Source organism: Haliotis cracherodii, unplaced genomic scaffold (genome assembly GCF_022045235.1).
Source record: "Haliotis cracherodii isolate W230 unplaced genomic scaffold, xgHalCrac1.p SCAF_10, whole genome shotgun sequence".
Classification (NCBI taxonomy): Eukaryota; Metazoa; Mollusca; class Gastropoda; order Lepetellida; family Haliotidae; genus Haliotis; species Haliotis cracherodii.
Window position 1 is genome coordinate 24,792,124 of NW_027266265.1, and position 20,707 is coordinate 24,812,830.

A 20,707-nucleotide genomic window follows, 5' to 3' on the forward strand; every position below is an offset into this window, starting at 1 on the left:
TGTAAACAAAGCAAAATTCAGATTTTACACAATGTAGCAATTTCTCCTATTTTTAGCTGTCTGTTCGTTTGCATACATTGGTTCAACATTCTCAGAATGTGCATGGGAAGAGAATCGTAGGAAGAATTAGGGAATTAAATATACATTGCAATGATCTGATACATTCAACAGAATGTCAAAGTTTTTGTCCTGCATGACACCATAACAGGCAAAATCACACACAAAATCAACAACAGTATTTATTGGAATTTCTGACTATTTGTTTTGGTTTCAATGAAAAGCATAAAAACAATTAACATTACACTTATAGTTAGAATGTTTCTGATTACTTACATGTACATCCCTGAATCAACAAAAGTCACCTTATAAAATCCTGTGTACTGTTGTCAGTGAACACCATTTTGTAAAAGTTGGTCACTGGTAGTGATGTCATACGTCAACATTGTTGTACATATTTGGTAATTTCTTTGAAGTGAAGGTCTTTGAATGAGAGTACCATACACACAATACTTGTATCCTGCTGTTTACAGCTTCAATTATGATGTAGATTTTGCATATCTGTTATATGTTTTTTTTACACAATTAATTTCACTTTGGATACTTATCAATTTTAATATGATGAAGGTAGATATAGGCCACAACATGAACCTTTGATAATTTCCTGTTTGTTTGAACATTATTTATATCAGAAATTGATAAGTTTAAGTGTCCTGTATGATATTTCTATCCTTTAGACAAGTGTTAGAAGGTGAAATGTAAATGTAACTTCAACATGTACCGGAACTTATTTCTTTGGAGCATAATAGTCACTATTGTAATTTCGTATAAACAGGTTAATGAATAGCCTTTCATTTTATTTTAATACTAAAACTAAATATGTTACTTTAACAAAATGGATAATATTTCTTGTTAAAATATATGCAGACATTTTTAGAAGAATTGGCTTGGTCTTGGAATTGTTTTTTATGTCGTTTTATAGACAGAATGGTGATGTCTAATGATTTGCCCGGTGTGCGTTAGTCACAAATGATTTACAAATTATTCCTCTCCTTCTGTGTTATATAATCAGTGGGTTCACCCTTTTTTAAATATTGTGATCAAAGAATATTAAACTGTTAACTTTATTTCTCCAAGAATTGTGAAAAGTATAAAACGTATAAACCGTGACATGTAACCCTTATACGATTATCCAGATTATATATATTAAAGGAGCTTTCTTCGCATCTTTTATTGTATAATTCTGAGACGAGATGAAGAGAAAAAGTCACATATTAATGAACAAATAAAATACATGTTCAATTTTGAATATAATTTTGTTTGTTTTGAAAATATTTTTTGGGGTATTTTTTTATGTTAAATTGATGCCTAACAGGTGTGTCTCTTGTACAGTTAAGATACATGTTAAACTATCTAATTGTCTATCAATTCAAACATTATTTACATGGTAAAGCAGTCATTTTATGTTGTGTCAAATTCCGTTTTACACATAGAAATTTTCCATACCATGACTGAAAATTAAAGGAGATGTATATTAATCAAAATGCCAATGTCATCTTTCTCCGACATTGTCAAAAACATAAAACCAGCCATGACGTCAAAAAATTGGTTTAATTTTTTCAATAATTCTTTACTTTTGGTGATAAGGCTAGTACTCCATTATTAATGGTGCAACATTGGTAAAATTACGCTTGCACAATCAGGAGAATGTTGGAATCTAAGGACTTATTTACAGGTAAGATAGGGTCATCCATTTTGCTATTACTTTCTTTTTTATGAAGTTCGATTTCATCATTTCTTATTGGTTTCAATATCAGAGTCATGAGCACATGAACTGTATATACATTGAACACTACTTTAATCGAAGTAATTCATATTTTCGTAATTTTCTCTTTAACTTAATCTATACTCACACGCAAAAGAAAAGCAAGTCGAGTATGCAGTATACATGTTATTTATTTTCAACAGTAAAGACAAGAAATACTAAAAGGGCAAGATTGACAAATTTGACTGTAGACAGTTTAATGGATTAAAAGGCAGATGACAAAATTGTTTTTTTCAAATGTTAAGGGCTTACCGTATATGACTGCAGATAAGCTGACCCAGTAGATAAGCCGAGGTGTTAACTTGACCTTTGAAATACGTAAGAAAATGATGACTCGCAGATAAGCCGAACCAGGAAGTGAAAGGAAAAAAACACTGCAAAGTCGGACTGCAAGACATGTGCCGGTACTCGCAGATATTCAATAATATAAGATGAAAAACTTTGTAATTATATTGAAAAAGTCATTATTATTTCTAATGAAGATTTAACAAACCAGTCATCCACTTTCATAATGTGGGAAGCTGTAACTCTTGTCTTTTTTTAATCTCATTATGGTCGTTTTTTATTGCCATCAACAACTAAGCGCCATTTTGGGAATCGGTGTATAAAGAATTTTGAACCCGTGAGAAAATGTACCAACAAATGAAAACACAGGTCAAATATTTAGTTTCAAATCATTGTATTTTTTGGTTATTTGTTTTGTGTACAAATAACTAAATTAAAACATATATACATTATCATTTACATCACATCACATCCATCCCTCGGTGTCGGTGTCGCTGTCCTCACCGGCCAGAATTGCCCACGCAGCTACATCTGTCGCATCGTCGTAGTAATCATCGAGGTCATCACATGCCATGACATCTTCCACATCCGTAGAAACCAGGGCGGGGGAGATGAACTCCTCGAACAAAATGTCATCTTCAGAACCGTCCATTGCGTTTGAAATTCCACTTTTGCGCCATGTCTGTGGAGATCTCATCCCAAGACTCCACCACCCACTTTGCAACTTCTGCGGGTGGAGCTCTCCTCATAGCGTTCGACTTGGTGAAGGTGTGGTCTCCGTTTAGCATACGCTCCAACCACTTCTCCGGGACGTGGGTCTTGAATGGTTTGTTAAGGCATACGTCAAGGGGCTGGAGAAGGGATGTACATCCGCCTGGGATGACTGCTTGGCGTGACTTGCTTTCTGACAGAAAGCTTCTTTACACTCTGGCACAGGTGAGCTTGAAACATGTCCCATACACAAGAAGCGACTTGCATCCCCTCATGCCACCTGGCCTCGACATCCACACATCTGTCACCCATCGGTTAACTAAGTCTTCGTCCATCCATCCTTTTGGGTGTACCGCGACAACAACTCCAGCCAAAAGCTTGTCTTTGGGCATTGTCTTACTTTTGAACACAACCATAAGTTTTAGTTTAGTCCCATCAGCCATACAGGTTAATACAACAGTAAAATGTTGTTTCTCGTTCCCCGTTGTCTTCACTGATATGGTCTTGGCGCCCTGGTGGTCAACTGTTCTGGAGCCTATCATATCAAAGTTCAACTGTGTTTCGTCCATATTGCCGATTTGACAAAGTTCATAGGCTATAGCCTTCTGTTCCTTGATGAAAAAAGCATGAAACAAGTCCACTTTTGTGTTTACCTGGTCAGGCAGATGTGAGTTTTCTGCCTAAGTGTAAGGTGTCTCCTGTTCATAAATCTTGAACACCAGTGTCAAGATGCCTTAAATGTTGTTTGGAGATCAAATTTCTTTTTCTTTGCCTTGTAAACCGTCAGTGCCCGTTGGCGAATCATATTTCTGGTTACCATGTAACCACACTGTCTTTATTCCATTATCCGCTCATACAGGACATCCTCTAGATTACTGTAAGGTGATAAGGCAAACCGTCTTGCTTTCTTTGTTTTCGGCATTTCTGTTAGTGCCGTCTTTTCTTTCCTCCAATTTCTAACTTGCCTCTTGTTAATGTCAAACTGTCGTGCAGCCCCACTGTTGTTTGCCGACTCAGCAACAGCGACGACTCGCAGTTTGAAAGCGTTTTGAACTCATGATGAGAATGCCAGTCAATACTTACTTACTTACTTACTTTGGAGATTTAACGTGCGCTTTCCGACTGATGCGTATTTCGCACACGGGCCCGTCCAGGCCATTTAATGTGTTTCCAAAAGGGGGCGAAGGTGGTCTGTGCAACCCAAGAGGGGGCTTTAGGGGTTGCTTATATAGAATTTGGGAATTTTGAGATTTGGAATAGATGCCGATGGGGTTGGGGAGGAGAACTAAGGGAGCTGGGTATGGTGGATGTTTGTTTGTTTATGTGATTTTGATTTGGTAGGTTATTATGTTTTTAGATGCGTTTTATTAGTTCCGTTTTTATTAAGAATACGCCTAAGGCCTTGAAGTTTTCTAGTTTATTTTGTGGGTTTAGTATTGCTTCTAGAGTGAGAGCCTTGTTTAGATTGAGGGTGGTTTGTAATGCGGTTCGATGTGTGAGGTAGTGTGTGCAGTGGATGAGTGCGTGTTCTGGGGTTTCTGGTTGTTTGCAGTGTGGGCAGTTACCTGTAGTGTGTTTTTTTATTTTTTTTAGGTGGTTATTTAGGTTGGTGTGTCCTGTTTGGAGTTTAGTGATTACTCTGTCGATTTTTTTTGATGGATGGAGAATTTTTGGTTTGGTTAGTGGTTTGCTGAGCACTTTTTTGATGTGGCTATTTGAGTTTAGATATAGGTTATGCCATTTTGGGGTGATTTTTTGCTTGTTTACACTTTTAATTTCTGATTTTGAGATGTGTAAGTTTAAGCTTATTTCTGGGATTTTGAGGGATAGTTTAGCTGCTTTATCGGCGTTTTCATTATTGTATATTCCTACGTGGGCGGGTATCCACAAGAAGGTTATTTGTTTGCCTGCATTAGTTAGGTTGTTGGAGCTTTTAAGTATTTGATTTATTAATTTAGGTCTGTTTTTGGTATTTTTGTTTTGGAGGGTAAGTATTAGAATTTTTTTGTGGTTTTTGGATTCTTGATTGTGGAGGGCTGAGGCCATGCCCATTAGTTCTGCCGTGAATATTGATTGGTTATATGGGAGTTGGAAGGATTGTGTGGTTTTAGTTGGTTGTGTGGTATGGACTCCGAAACCCGTGTGTTTGGAGGTCGGATCTTAGGATCCGTCCGTGTAAATGTGACACCAATTTGGCCAATTTTTGTGTATGTATGCTAGTGTGGTAGTTTTAGCTATGTTTGGGTCGGTTTGTTTATTTATTTGGCTAGCTAGTGTTGTGTCTATTTTGGGTATTTTAAGTTTAGGGGTGAAGATATTTGATTGTTTGCAGTTTTGTTTAAGATTTTTAATTTGGTGTTCATTTAGGTAGTTTGTTATTCTTTGGGATATTGGGGTAAGTAAGGGGTGTTTACGAGCTAGAGCTTGGTTTTGGGGGCTGATATTTTGGTTTATTAAGTTTTGGATGAGAGGGTTTGATTGGGACGCGGCCCAGAAATTTAAGCTTAGCTGTTCCCTGCGTAGACTTAGTGGCATTTCTCCTGTTAAGGCCTGAAGTGAGGTGTAGGAGGTGCCATGTTGGGTGCGTGTAATGAGTTTGAGAGCCTGATATTGTATTGAGTCAAGTTTTTTAGATAGAGAGTTGTTTAGGGTGTTGTATATGGCGCAGCCTTAGTCTAGTTTTGATCTAATTAGGGATATGTAGAGAGAGAGGAGAGTATCTTTGGAGGCTCCCCAGTTAGAGCCAGTTAGGCATCTTAGGGTGTTTGTATTAGCCCATCGTGCCATACCATGTCGAAAGCTTTAGAGAAGTCTAAGAAGATGCCTGTGGTATATTGTTTATTTAGTTGTCCTGTCTTAATATCTTGTTCTAGTCGGGCGAGGTTATCTAGGGTTGAGCGGCCAGGAGTGAAACCGCTTTGATCTGGGTTTATGATGTTATTTTGGGTTAAGTAATGTTGTAATCTATTTTTAGCCATTGATTCCATTACTTTGCATAAGTTTGAAGTTAGGGATATTGGTCTATATGAGTTAGCTTGATTAGCTGGTTTATTAGGTTTAGGTATTGGTATGACTAGGGCCAGTTTCCAGGGAGTAGGAACCTATCCGTTTAGGTAGATGAGATTGTATAGTTTGAGTAGTGCCTGGAGGAGTTTTAGGGGGAGTTTTTTAATTATTTGGTAAGAGGTTAGGTCTAATCCTGGGGCTGTGCCCTTTTTCCTGTTTTGGATTACGTAGAGGAGCTCCTCCATTGTGTAGGGTTGATTTATTTCTAGATTGTTATTGTTTGGTTCTTTTGTGGGTTTGTTTTCTGTTTTAAGTTTATCTTGGAATTTTTGGCTGAAGTTGCTGTTACTGCTAACGGCCGAAAAGTGGTTGGCAAGATTATTTGCTTTTTGGACGGGGTTGGTTGAGTTGTTAATGTTAGGTTTTTTTTTATGTCGTTTTAAGCCTCTAATGGCGTGGATTTTGCGCCAGACCGTTCTGGCATCTGTACGGTTATTTATACCTTAGTAGAATTTTTTCCAGTCTCTACTTTTGGCTATTTGGACTAGTTTTTGAACCTGGTGGTTTAGTTCGTGGGCTATGTTTAAATATTTGTAGTTGCGTTTTGCTTTATTGAAGGCTGATTTACGTTTTTGTCTAGTCTGTTCTATTTCCTCATTCCACCATGGTACCGTCGGTTTGCCTGTCTTAGATGTTTTGAAGGGGATGGAGGTTTTGGCTGCGTTTATTATATAGTCTGTTAGGTTTTTACAATAGGTTTCTGGATCCTTATTTTCTATTTCGTTTAAGTTAGCTTCGTTGCAGATATCTTGGAATTGGTCCCAGTTAGCTTTATTGTAATGGAATTTTGGTTCTTGGTTTTCTGTTTGGATTGGTACGTTTGTATTTCCTATGGTTATGTTTATGGGGAAGTGGTCACTACCTAGCGGGACGTCGTGCACTTCCCATTGAGTACTTTGGGCTAGATCTGCGGTGCATATGGTTAGGTCGATAGCAGACATTTTTTGGTTTATCTTATCGTACCTTGTGGGTTGGGTGCTATTAAGGAGTACTAGGTCGTTTGTTTCTATCCATTCGGAGATTAATTTGCCATGATTATCTATTTTATCATCTATGCTCCATGTAGGATGGTGAGCGTTAAAGTCTCCTAGGAATATAGTAGATTTATCGCTTATTCGGAGTAGTTTGTTTAGATCCTCAGGTTGGACTTTTTGTTCCGCCCAGTGGTAAATATTTATGATGTTTATGTTTCGGTTATTTAATGTGATTTTAATGCCGTTGGCTTCTAGGTTTGGCTTCTAGGTTTGGCGTGTCTATTTTTATTTCTTCGTAATTTATATCTTTGCCAGTCAATAAATATATTCCAACTTTTATACACCTATGCAGTAACTCACCGATTTGCTTCAATTCAACTTCAAACATTGCCGCCACTATTGTATGTTAATCCAGTTGAATTAAATAAACTATGAACAAATTAAATGACCATTACTTACAACAGGCTTCTGCAGTTTATTAAACTAATCTCTCGAAAACAAAGGAATTAAGCCCCTACTCCAAACACAACCGCTAAGCAGCACAACTTGAAAGTGTTTGTGTGTAAACAACATAACAATACCAATCGGCCCCTTTATTATCAGTGTTCATTTCCTTGAGTACCATGTTGCCTTTTAAACAACAGGAAGCAATCACTGTGGTCACCGTTTGTGGCGTCACAGGAAACAGCTGATCACATGTTTTTGCAAATGGCGAATGAAATAACTCGCCGTTACAGTTGTTTATTTGCCTCTTTCAAAAAAGGTAGATACTTGTTCACTATCAATGTATGATTTTTGCAAAACATACGTAATAGCTATTGGCGATTTCATCTGTGGATTATATATTATAGCTGTGGATGACATATATTGTTATATGTAAAGATTGTGGAGTTTATGAAGAACAATAGACTTTGAACATTCAATTGAAAACTTATTATCAGAGGTAGTAACATGCATAAAAACTTTTTAATAATGACAACATTGGTGTATAATAATAACTTTATTGATTATTTATAACAATAATGGCTCTAGTCCTGGCCACTTCCAAACTTTCGGGAAGTTGTGATCTATCGGACCGTCATTCAGGCGATGTTTCTGACAGATCACGATCTGAAAAATACTATCATGAAAGTGTGTCCCGTGGATAAGCCGACCCCTTTCTTTTTTCTGGTCCTCAAAATTCGGCTTATACACGGTCATATACGGTACATGTCTTTCTTTACTTGAGTACATAATGGAGACTTGACCAAGCAAACCAGTAATTGATCCTGTAAACAAAGGCGTATGATTACACATATACCAGTTGTCGTCATTTTTTTCATGTTATTTCTGAAATATTACATTTACAAGGTTAACTGTGCAAATAACTTTAATTTGTGTGAAACTATGAGCAAATGCACATATTTCTGTCCGTGGAAAGAAATCAGTAGATTTCTGTTATTATGTGATGACAGGGAATCAAAACAGTGGAAATAGATATTTCCAGTCGACCAGCTGTAACAGCTATCATCATCATCATCATCAGCATGTGATCATGCACACTGCTCAGGGAAGCGAGGTCCTTTGCTGCGACTGGGGGCTGGGGGTCGGGGGAAGGGTCTTCTCAATCTCCATCTCTCTGTGTGTCTCTCCCTCTATTATATAGCCAAGGTCAACTGACACTGACTAAGTCATAAATATAAACAACAGTAATTTATCAGTGACAGAGTTGCACAGTTTGTTCAGGATGGCAGATAATCGATGTGTAACACAGTGGGGATTAACAGTTGGGATTAGCATCTTATAAATAATGGCAATTAAGTGTTTCAAGGCATATACCGGGTACATATCATGGGAGCAAGTAAAAAAGTGGAACTGGATTTGAAACGAACGAAAGAAAGACAATCAGGGTGGAATTTTGGTCAGCAATTGTCTGGAGCCATACATCATCAACCTGTAATTACAGAAAGAATATTGTAGATATAAATTATTATCATAATTGGATTGTAATAATAATATATATTGTCATAAGAAACATAACTTATTTACTCTCAATGCTATATACGATAGCATGTTGAGGTTAACTATATAGTAATTTACATATAATTATATTTTAAAATATATCTTTTAAATGTTTAAACATTTTTTAGTGAAATGTGATGTTATTTACCTCTTCCACTGGAACCATGGGAAGAACATCACATCTTTTAACAAAGGTTTTGACCTCTGGGTTGTAACCATAGGCTGACTGGAGACCGACCTGTTGAGCCTTTCTCCATAAACACTGGGTGTAATGGATAAAAAAGCCTTTCCAAGTGGCAATGGGGAAGACGCCGAGGGCTGCTATGTTTGCAGCTGCTTCAAAGTCCATCTGAAAATAGAAGAATATAAATAAAAACTTGGTATATGCGCTAATATGGACATGTTTCATATATCATATTACACTAAAATATACACCAAATTATACACATTTGGCCTACCTGTATTGTTTGGGGCAGTAGCTGGAACCCTCGGTTCTCAGCAGCATCCTTGACCAGGCGGAAGGCTCTGTCGTAGGTCTCCTTCTTCTTGTCTGGCAGCAACAGGAATACCAGGGGCACCATCTTGTTGGTGGCGAGGGCGTGGAGGGTGTAGAGCTGGTAGAAGAGACGTGGAGTCACGTAAAAGGTTCCATCTCCATAGATGGTGTCGGCTGCACACAGAAATAGGAGGTTGCTGGTGGTACTGAAGTCAAGGATCTTGTTGTCATCGCCATCGTTGATAAGAAGAAACTGCTTTCCGGCGTCGAGGGTCTGAAACTGGTCTGGGATGACGAGGTCTCTTCTGTGTGCAGGAAGTGGTGGTAACTTGAATCGTCTTGCTCTGTACAGAGTGTCCTTTGCGTGGAATGTGGGCATGGCTTCCACTACAGACCGCTGCACATGCTCATTTGTTATCATTCAGTATCTACTGAACCACATATCTGGTGCGCATCTGGATGTTGTTGGACTAAGATCTGCTCAGGTTTTACATACTCCAACTGGGACAAGGGTCAGACGACCAGCCTCCTTTACAAGTCTTGGATCTGGATGGGGCGAAAGGTGGCAATATGGCAAAATTGGCAAGGGTGGACTCAAAGCCCCCACTACCAGTGGTGGACTATGAGTGGGGTCACTCCTTCATTGATCTTATTGAAAAACTCGATCATCTCATACCTTGTCTCAGCCATACAAGAGGAAGTAGAATGTTGGAATATCCAGGCGATTGATGCAACAAGCTGTCATGCGATGGACATAGGAGCTTATATAAACTGATTCGTGAGGAGCATACGTCACATTAACCTGCTGTTGGAGGATTCTCCAGCAGGAATTCCAGGGGACACACCTGTATCACTATGTATGGACCAGATTGGATTGATGCACAGGTTTCTTGGCAGAATCATTGAAATGCAAGAGGAGTTACTTGACACCCAGATGTGCTAATCATCTCAGCTCACAAGTACATTCGCGATCAGTTTGGGAATGAACCAGGAAGATGTCACTCACCCTGTTTCTGCTCCTACTTTGTTCAATGGGTGAAGAAGAGGCGCGTCAAGATGCAGGTTCCTTCTTTCTGGGATTCTCCAAAGAATGTTTTGTCACAGCTGGCAAGGAATGGCACAAATCAGGCAGGAGTTTATTCAGAAGGGACAAGTCCTCACAGACTCACAACTGCTGGGAGTCAAAATGAAGTTTTCTTTGAAGGGGGGTTGCTTTCGAAGTTCCATCCACAGAAGATGGAGATTGGCAGGAAGATGGGATCGCCGTAATTGACAGTAATACTATCCCAGATGTTGGGCCAAAGCCTATTGACCTTGCCTTGACAAGGATTTAAGAAATAAAGTTTGCTCTGCCCCTATGTATAGTGCAATAAAGTATAGATGTTTTACTTATCCTGCATTACTCCTTAAAGCATTCACTGCTTACCTTACGACAACTAGAGGAACAGCGCAACTGCGAAGGTCCTGGGTGAAGAAATAAAGTTGTTGTTCTGAAGTCCCAATTACTGACCTTCCGTCACTGTCCTGTGACCTTGATGACACATAAGGTCATCTTCACATCACTGTTTGTCGCTGCACAGCAAGGACGTGTCCCAGTGGAGCTCTCCATTTGGATTAATTTAGACCTTCAGTTTTCGTCTACAATCCTAAAATTGATCTGCGATGGGTGATGTATTCGTTTCATATTACTTTCACCATGTTGTGTAGTTTTATGTGAATTAATTAGGCGTGAAAAGACTCTTGTCTTTTTTCCCGCCACATATTTGTTCATTTTGAATTGTGTTACAATCGTTTGCCTGCCAAGGTAGTCAAATTGTTTACAATTCTCAGCTACGTATGTATAACATATTCTTGTGTTCTTCAATACTACTAGCTTTGGCGTAATAGTGAGTTGCGTATAAATAAATTATTGTATACATTTTCAAATCGTTAAAAAATGTTTGCCGATAGATTAAAATCAAATCTACGGCTTTCTTCCAATCCCGCTTAATCAACAATTCTTTATTTGCGTACCTATGTTTGCGCGATTGTACTAATTGTCGTGGAAAAAATCTTACCAAGATTATCATCCATGTCAGTTGGCTTACAAGCATATGTTTTCGCCAAAATCTAAAAATAAATAGCTTTGGTTTACATTGAGTTGCGTATATAAAAATATTGTATACCCTTGCAACTTGTATTTTTGCCGATAGATTATTGTTCAAATCTACGACATTCTTCCAGTACCATTTCTTCAACAATGGTTTAATTGTGTAACTTATGTTTGCGTGTTGTAAATACTGTCGTGGAAAAAAAATCGCCCAAAGATCTTTATCCATGTTCCTCGGCATGCACGTAGATGTGCTCGCCAAATTCTAAATGTAATTTTTGTGTAAATCTCTCTCCAACGAGTTTTACAATATAAAAGCAGGTTACTCACAATCATATTTTGCAGTAATCCCATCGTGAGACGAGAGGAATGTCACAATCGCGGAATAGCGAAGGACATGGTTCGGTCATTACCCCCCAGCCATTATTATTGGCAGGTAATATGACGCCTGTAACTGTGACTGCAGAAGTACACCCTCCACCGAAATCAACAATACCGGAGGATTTTGTGAGTATCGTAACTGCTCCAATTTTTCAGCCGCCGAACACTTCCAGATCTGTTAAATCTGTGACGCAAGCCATGGTCCAGTCAATACCTTTGAGCTTTGTGTCTCAGTTACCTGCGCCGAGCGCAGCCCCTGACAACTACCCAAGTGCCTCTATTATGCAAGGGACGCACCATCAGCTCACCGCTGTTCCAACATATCCAGCGCAGCCATTATACGCTCATGGCGTCAACAATCACCGATGAGCCTTGTCTCATAGACCTGCGCTGAGCGTTTGCGTACCAATCAAGGTCTCTACAATGCCGTCAGCCCAAGGGCTTACAGTGTACTCGGGTACGCAACCGGCACATGATCAGCTTAGTGATGATCCAACAGCCTTGGCACAAGTGTAAGCAACTACATCTGCGCCTAACGTATACCAAATACCTAATGTGTTTTCTGGTACAGCATACATCGCTGGGCAGTAAGTACGGGAACATCGCCACATGGCTCCTTATCCAGGCGGGTCATCAAAGCCTGCTGATAGGGAAGGCACTACGCACTGGAGCAGATCACCGGCTTAGCACAAGTACCCGATAGGGTAGCAGACCATCTCCTTTCAGTCACGCCCTCCCCTGGTAAAGGGGTAAATAAGAGGGACACCACAAGGTCATTGGAGGAAGACTTCTCCCAACTCACATTTGCTACGTCATTTAAACCACCAACATCGTCTATGTTTGCGGTTGATCAGGATCTATCAGAGGATAACTCTTTCTGATTAGATCACTTCCAAACTATGGTGATTTTCCTACAGCGTCAGATTGACCATAGGAAAATTCATCTTGAGACCACTTTGACGGAGATTACTGTTACACCCAAACTTTACAGTGTTTCCAACTGAGATTCTGGTTTCAAGGACAGGCTGCTACTTCAACCTTGGTCATCTACTCTGTTCAATGAACAGATCACAGACATGCACGCCAAGTTCCCAAAACGCTTGGAATGACACTGTGCTCAAGACTCTAGATCATGTCTCTTTTAGTCTACCCCAGTGGGCTGGCAAGTCAGGCAATTATAAGCCTAGACACGCGTTTCTCAAGGAAGACCAGTATTCCCTTACTGGGAAAGGGCGTGGCAGAAACAAGTCTCAAGGACGATTACGTAATCATCGTACTATATCATGGTTTCAGTACACACGTAGAGGTAACCCCACCGTTGACCACAGTTTGATTTGGAATATCCAACATAGACATACTGTTGGTAAGAAGAGCTGTAGAGTTGGTTCACAACCCAGTCTTTACACCGGGGTTTTATCCTCACATCTGCCTGGTACCCATGAGGGACCCAGACAAGATGAGAATGATCCACAATCTGTCCGTGTTGGCCTTACCATGGCTTAACACAGCATTGTTTTATTGGAACAATCACGGAAGGATATTTCTGGAGGTTCGACACAGGTTTTCGTTATTCATTATCTTCTTGTGGCTTTCAAGGACGTCAAAGGCGTGCGAAGTTTGGCCCTCTGGTTGTAACCCAGCAGGTTACCAACCCATGACGCAAATAATGAACTTGCCCTATAGAGAGCCAGTCTACTTCCATGTGCAGTCGCTCAGTCGCCGCCAGTGGAAGAATTTTAGACAATCTTGTTTGTCCACGACGGCTCTATGACGTAGAAAGTAAAGAATTAGCTGAATAACTATTATTTTCTTTATTACTAAGTTTGTATAGGGAATTTCAATGTTTTGATTTTTGGGACAACCCTACCGTAATGGCGTTTCTTCTGAACCTTTCCGCTTCACTGTTTATCGACCAACTGGTGTCGTATTGCAGGGTGTGAATTATTGAGGTTTCTGTATTCTGAAGGTTTACCCACCTCTAAACCGTCCCATACAGATGCATTAAGGAGTAATGCAGGATAAGTAAAAAATATAGTAAAATCTAAATATTTTTTACATTTGTATACTTATCCTGCATTACTGCGTTTAAGGCCCACCCATCGCAAGACTTGCCTCCCCACTTTGGCTTCAGAAACCTCAAAGTATATTTTTCTAAGAGTGTGGGCGACAGGCAGTGATATGAATATGACCTTAGGTGTCATCAAGGTCACAGGACAGTGACGGAAGGTCAGTAATTGGGACTTCAGAACAACAACTTTATTTCTTCACCCAGGACCTTCGCAGTTGCACTGTTCCTCTAGTTGTCGTAAGGTAAGCAGTGAATGCTTTAAAGAGTAATGCAGGATAAGTATACAAATGTAAAAAATATTTAGATTTTACTAATTTTGCCCTGAACTGTTGTAGTTAAAGCATGATGCTTGTGTTATGTGAAAAGTTATAATAGTGACAGGGCAAAACAATACACTATACATGTGGGTAGAGCAATCAATATTACTTTTTTAAGATGCAGTATTGAAGACTAACCCTGTATTTTATTGGAGATGGGTTTAAAATATAATCTGTAATAACCAGTGCCATAAATTGAAAGACCTTGAACAGACTTAACTGACTTGCTGTTCCATCTTATTGCCCTTTCATTAAGAGGCAAAATATGTTTTAAACAGAATGAAACACCATCAAAATGGGTTGTTAATTTTTTAAATAGGTCCTATTTTATTATCCGTTGAGTGTATGACTATTCATGACCCCAGGCAGCAATCCGTAGGATTGTATGAAGAGCAATCATTTTTACTTTTTACCACATATTTGTTTATATATTGTTGACATTCTTCTGGGGTCTGTTATTTTGAGGACGATTGGGAATTATGTACACCTATTGCTTGTCAAACAACTATGACATGTTGCCTGGGACAAGTAGGCATATGCCCCTTATACTGGATTAAAGATCCTATATAGGGGATTTCTAGATGTCAGAACCCACCAATCCATCAGGTATATTCTGGCTATGATGTAATAGAGGTAGAGAATTCATAAGAATTATCAAACAATAGTTTTCACTGTTAATAATTCAAAGAAATACCACCAGTATTTAGGTGTAATCCCTCCTACCTCCTTAGTAATATGCGACAAGGATGGTTGATGTGAGGTGCTTCTGATACTATTACTGGCAAAACTGATTTTGGAGAATTGACAATAAAGGACTTTTTTGAAGTTTTTTATTGTGTGATGTGACCTAAAATACAGGATTGATGGCAATGACGTAATAGGAGGGGTATTGTTTAAATGATTAACAATGATCACTATTGTTTGATGCTTGAATTTTCCAGTAAAAGCAATTATTATGAAATGAATTTTCCAGTAAAAGCAATTATTATGCAAAGAATTTTCCAGTAAAAGCAATTTTTACAAATATATTTATTCAGGGTTATGTCATTGTTATTGTATATCACATAGCAGCATATGGTAAAAAAGCATATCAATCATAAAGGTTTTCCAGTATTACAGCTATATGAAACATCTGATTTTTATATGCTAGGTGCTGAATATCAACTTCGACTTGATGATGTCTGGTGGTTGGGGAAAACGTGCGGCCAGTCGTATTGACCGAACACAGTTTGAACAGGATGATCTGCTTAAATCCCTCGGCAACCAGTTCAATGTTGACTTTTCTGGATATGACCAGTGGCAGAGACGATCCAAGGTGGTGCTACCAGTTCAAAGGCCACCAACATCCAAAGGTACAGTTTGTCCTACAAACTAGTTCACTATTTCATGAAGATGAGCACTGGGGGTTTGTATTGATATGTAGCCCAGTGTAAACATGTGTCACTATATAGTGGGTTACATGATTTGACTTCCCGAAATATGTAGTACTAGTAGCTCATTATATCACCTGTGTATCGAATATATCTGCTCTGATTATCTGATTATTATTATGATTATTATAAAAAAATGTTTTCAATTGAATAGCCATGTCTGACAGAAAATATGACCATGTCTGCTGCTTGACAGCTGAGAATAAGGTGAGTCAGTGCAGAAACAGTTACTGGCCTCATTCACACATATGTGACCAATGTCTGATCAAACACACAGAAAGCCTTGATGGAGGTTTTTAAGCAGATGCCAGTGCACTTGTGAACGCAATGTAAAAACATTTTTTTCTGAATCCTTCTTTACATATTTTATTCCCTTCTTTTTCCTGCAAAAACATGACTGGAAATGTCATCCCTTGAGAGACTTGTTCCTGAACACAGTTGAAACTGTACGAACCTATTCTGCCCTCACTGAATCATTGCCCAACATTACAAGTCACTCTTATTTACACTGACGAAAGCAGATGTCTGTGAATGTTATCCTTTGTCATTGCTGCAGATATCAAACTGTTGTTTTCCTTTCAGGACAGATTGGCTTGTTTATTCACTTGGGTATTCTTACAGACACATGTTTGTTCCTTTTCACGTGCTCGTGCCATCTAGTACACTGTGAGTTTGAAGTGTTTTGTTTGTCGCAAAATGGGACTTGCTTTGTTCTAAATGCTGTCGGGATTTTGCTTGTGTTTTCCTTTGGCTTAACAGGCATAATTATTACCTCTTAAGAGTTTCATGTATTACACAGCCTCTGTTTTTTTGTGTCTTATGTGTTAGTTTAATGCGGTTTGGGCTTGGATAATGCGGCCCTGTTTCAGTTGTCTTAACACTTTTTTAAAGTTCTTTGTGCATGTCTTGATTGATCTATTTATAGATTAAATGTCTCGCTGTCATGGATGCCTGAAACCTAAGTCAACCAAGGCCGCACACGAGCTCTGCCCTGGTTGTGAGCCGCCGTGTTCACTGTTATCAAGGTTTAACATCTGTCGGCCCTTGAGTATACCTACCTTCGTCGATTATATTGAGTGTGTTGGAAGAGTCGGCTGCAAGAACTTCAACGACTTCGTTTCACGATGGCAGATTCTTCTCTGCCGTCGACCTCTTCTCCTTTGTCTTTGATCACAGCTGGTACAGTCCCCAGCATGCCATCATCTCTGCAGGACCCCTTCCCCTAGAGGTGTTACAGACTATCATCTCCCAGGTGACAGCTCAGCTGATGTCTCAATTGGAGGAACGTGGCCATGCCACTTCCTGCCAGACTACTCCTGCCCGTCGATTGTGAAAACCATCTTTTGCTTCCCAACTTGAACAGAGAAGCCATTTTTCAGTTAGTCGGAGTTGTTTAACGCCTGCCTCACTGGAGAGACGTCCAGTGCCTGAGACTCTGGATCAGCGCTCTGTGTCTGGGACTCCAGAAATGAACCTGTAACTCTGGATTACGGCATTTGACACCATATCATCAAGCCAGGCACTCATCTCCAACTGCTGACAAGAGCTCGGAGCAGGACATGTGCTCACAGCAGAACAGGTGCTCGGTGTTGGACAGGTGCTCGCTGTTGGACAGGTGCCTGAGGCAGCAGCTTTAGAGCGAGAGGCGCTCTTTGTCTGATGAAAGGCTCATGGCTCATCTCCCTCCAACTACCTGACAGGTAGTAGGATGATCGTAATGATGTTTGACCATCTACTTCACCTATCTGATTGTCCCACATCCTTTCCGTTCTCCTCCCTCAGAACAGAACTTTTGCGAAGATTACGAGGAAGAAGATAATCACCTGGCCGACTACGATGTCATAGTATGGCTGATAAGGCTTACCATTGACCCCAGGGGGTACTGTCTGTAGAGGAGGGGTTATCCCTACCGGTGGATGGGGCTTGCAGCATAGACCGATTAATAATGGCAGCTGAATAAGAATATAATATAATGGGTGATTAATAAATGTCAAACATGACAAAGATTTGGTTTGGATAAAATGGACACAGCATGGATGGTGCTGATGGGGCCGGTGCCGCCAAGTGATATGATCATGTGACCCTAATTCGGGTCGAACCTGCCATGGCAGAAAGGCCCTAGATATTGTGATCCTTATCACTTCCCCTGCAGAAACAGCAGATGGTAATATTTGGGCTCCATCCATACAAGCAGGTAACCAGTTTCTTTAGCTTAAGTGTATTTAATAAGGACGTGTAACCCCATCATCACCATAGCAAAAAGCGTTGTGCCGCAGCACTTTTAGCTGCGTCACAAGGCTGTCATCCACACTGAAATATTATATAGAGAGGGAAGTAAATATGTAATTCAATGTTATATAAGGACATGGCTCCATTATGACAGGCTCCGCTATCATGCATGATAGCAGAACTTGAAATCAAGACAAGAGATAAATATTTGGATGAAATGGTCGCGGATGTTGAGGTACTGGTGGACTGCAGAAATGAGCTTAACCCCTGTTAAGCAACCCCAACTGCAGCAACCGCTGCCAAGCAACCCATGCTGCTTACCGATGCGGCATCCGCTGCCCCGCAACTACCTTTGCCAAGCAAACCATGTTGCTTACCAATGCAGCGCCCTATATATCCTATGTAATTTATAATTTGGGATGTATCCCAAGACGCCAAATGTAACTTGTAATGCAGTCCACCAGCACCCCGCCACAAGCACCAAGGTGCTATTAATGGACGAGTTGTCGCAACTTGCGAAAAATACTGCTTTTCAAATTTTAGTCCGGGAAGCAACCCACAAATGGTCAAACACGGGCCCATCACAAGGCACTGCGAAACACCTATTGTCCATGCCTGTCTAGGTTTTTGAATGGTGTGTCTCACCACTTTATAAACTCTTATCACATTAAAGACATGCCTTTTGAGTTTCTTCCCCTTGAGGTCAGTTTTGGCTGGTTTGACCGTATTGCAGCCTCAGCAGCATTGATGATCAGACTGTGGATGCTTGAGGACATCAGAGCTTCATGTGGGTCAGATCCATATTCATCTGGTTGAACAACTCCTGTGATAGGACTGTACACAATCCCATGTGAACCAGGGTAACAGCTGGCTTTGCTGCCTTGGTTGCCAAGAGTTTGTCGAAAGTGTCCCTCAGCGTATGCCCCCTCAGCGTATGCCCCCTCAGCGTATGCCCCCTTTCGCTGCCCACGTGATGGTAGCTCCTGCTACCAGCCCAAATGTCTGCTACCGCTAACATCTACCACCGCTAGCCCAATATACGTGGAAATTGGTTGCCCAACATAAGCTATTTGACGATTCCATGGCTGAAAAATAGAGAAAGACCAGGTTCCAACTGAGAAGCAGGTAAGACCAGAAAGGTTCCCACTGAAAAGCAGGTAGCCTTGAAATACGAGTACTAATTTGGAAGCAAGTTCATTTGTTACTGCCACGGGTTGCCCGCAAGAACCACGCCAAAAAGCACCAAAGTGCTACCCCACACTCACGGCCATGCAAGACGTGGAGATAGCATAGCTGCCCATCTTGCCTAGAACAGGGAAAACAAACATTGACCTTTGGAGATACTATACCCCCATTACTGCAAAACAAGTGCCAGGGCAAACAACAAATTGTCCAGAAATGCACACAGTCCATTTTCGCTGAGGTGGACACTAGGGCTGGGATGGGTAACTCGGGTACCCGGGTCGGGTGGGTACTGAGTAGGACCCAGGTACCCACAGGACTACCCAGACCCGTGGTTAGTCACGTGATATATTGTTTAACGACAAAAAGTATCTAGAACTCTATGCTTACACTACAAGTCACAAATGTTGGCAGTTCTTTCTGACTATGCACCTATTCCTTCTTACTTTTCATATCTTTTAATAAAGATATAACTTGAGTCAACTTAAGTGTATGCATGACCAAATTGTTAATACATGTATCTAAATACGTTTTGCCAGTGCTATGGTAAAAAAATGCCCAATCGGACATTTTGTACGTATCTCTTGAGACTTAAAGTGGGTACCCGGGTAGTGTCGGATAATAGGGGGTGGGTACCCGGGTAGTAAATTTGGACTCGTCCCAGCTAGTGGACACCCTCCAAGGCGTACCATAACCTGTCTGTTGGCAGAATCTGGAAAAGTGGCACTATTGTTCAGCCAAGCTCTTTCACATGGTTGGCAGTTTTAAAGGGGCACTGATCTAACGCAATTCCCCGGGACTGGTTGTTGCCTTTGTTATTGTTTTTTCCCAGTGAGTACCCGGATGTATAGCAGAAATCTAGACTAGTTCGCGACCTCTGCTGCGCCATTCGTAAGCGCATTAGTCACTTTTATGGGTAGTAATAAGGGCGTATGGTCACATTGATCAACAAAATGAAATACAGTTTTCGAGATAATAAGGAAATGTAGGTATCTTTGTGAGTAGCATCGGTAATGGTGACGAAGTTTTGATAAGTCACTTGCTTGGTAATTTTGCGATTTTCGTTTACACTATTTTGACTTGCAACACAAAGTATATATTTCACCTGAGCATATGCTTTTTTTATAGTGTGTATATTTTTTTACTGTCAAATGTGTAACAAATATATTAAACGTCTAAATATTCAGTTATTTTACAAAGTGACTGAAAAACATTTCCATCTGTATAATTATGACAACGAATTCCAAACATTTTGATGTTTAATGTCACCACCAAGAGACTGAAAATGTTACGTTGAAAAGTACATTTCTAAGTTGTTTGGCTTTTAATCCTACATAATAATCTGTTGTGATGTTTGTAGGCCCTTTTGATCGTCTTGATCAATCTGGACAGATTTTTTAGCCAAAATGACTGAAATATTTACACATTTTATAAATTGCCTGGGAGAATCACATTTTACAAATTGACGGTAATATATACACGCTTACAAAGGAAAAGACCTGTGACAACAACGTCTATCGCGCATTGAAGAATTTCCCAACCAAGACGTAGAGAAACAAGAACGAATCGGTTCAAATGAAGGAAAAAATGCAGATATCATAATTACAACATACCAAATTTATGTGTATAAGTTTTAGGCAGCTTCCTTGTTCGAGG

At 40.0% G+C, this 20,707-nt stretch overlaps 2 protein-coding genes across 2 annotated transcripts in view; one reads left to right on the plus strand and one right to left on the minus strand.

Annotated features, from left to right (window-relative positions):
- The window catches only part of LOC139454196 (uncharacterized protein C20orf96-like), a 156,641-nt gene that overhangs the window by 18,149 nt on the left and 117,785 nt on the right, over positions 1–20,707 (plus strand). The window contains exon 2 of the mRNA XM_071235764.1: positions 15,361–15,562. Within this exon, the coding sequence (XP_071091865.1) occupies positions 15,385–15,562 (178 nt within the window). The 5' untranslated portion in view covers positions 15,361–15,384. The remainder of the gene's footprint in view (positions 1–15,360; positions 15,563–20,707) is intronic.
- On the minus strand, positions 8,404–9,734 carry LOC139453664 (uncharacterized). Its single transcript, XM_071235140.1, has 3 exons — positions 9,318–9,734; positions 9,008–9,208; positions 8,404–8,523 (listed from the first exon to the last, which is right to left on the minus strand). The coding sequence occupies exons 1-3, from the start codon at positions 9,732–9,734 to the stop codon at positions 8,404–8,406; spliced, it is 738 nt and encodes a 245-aa protein (XP_071091241.1).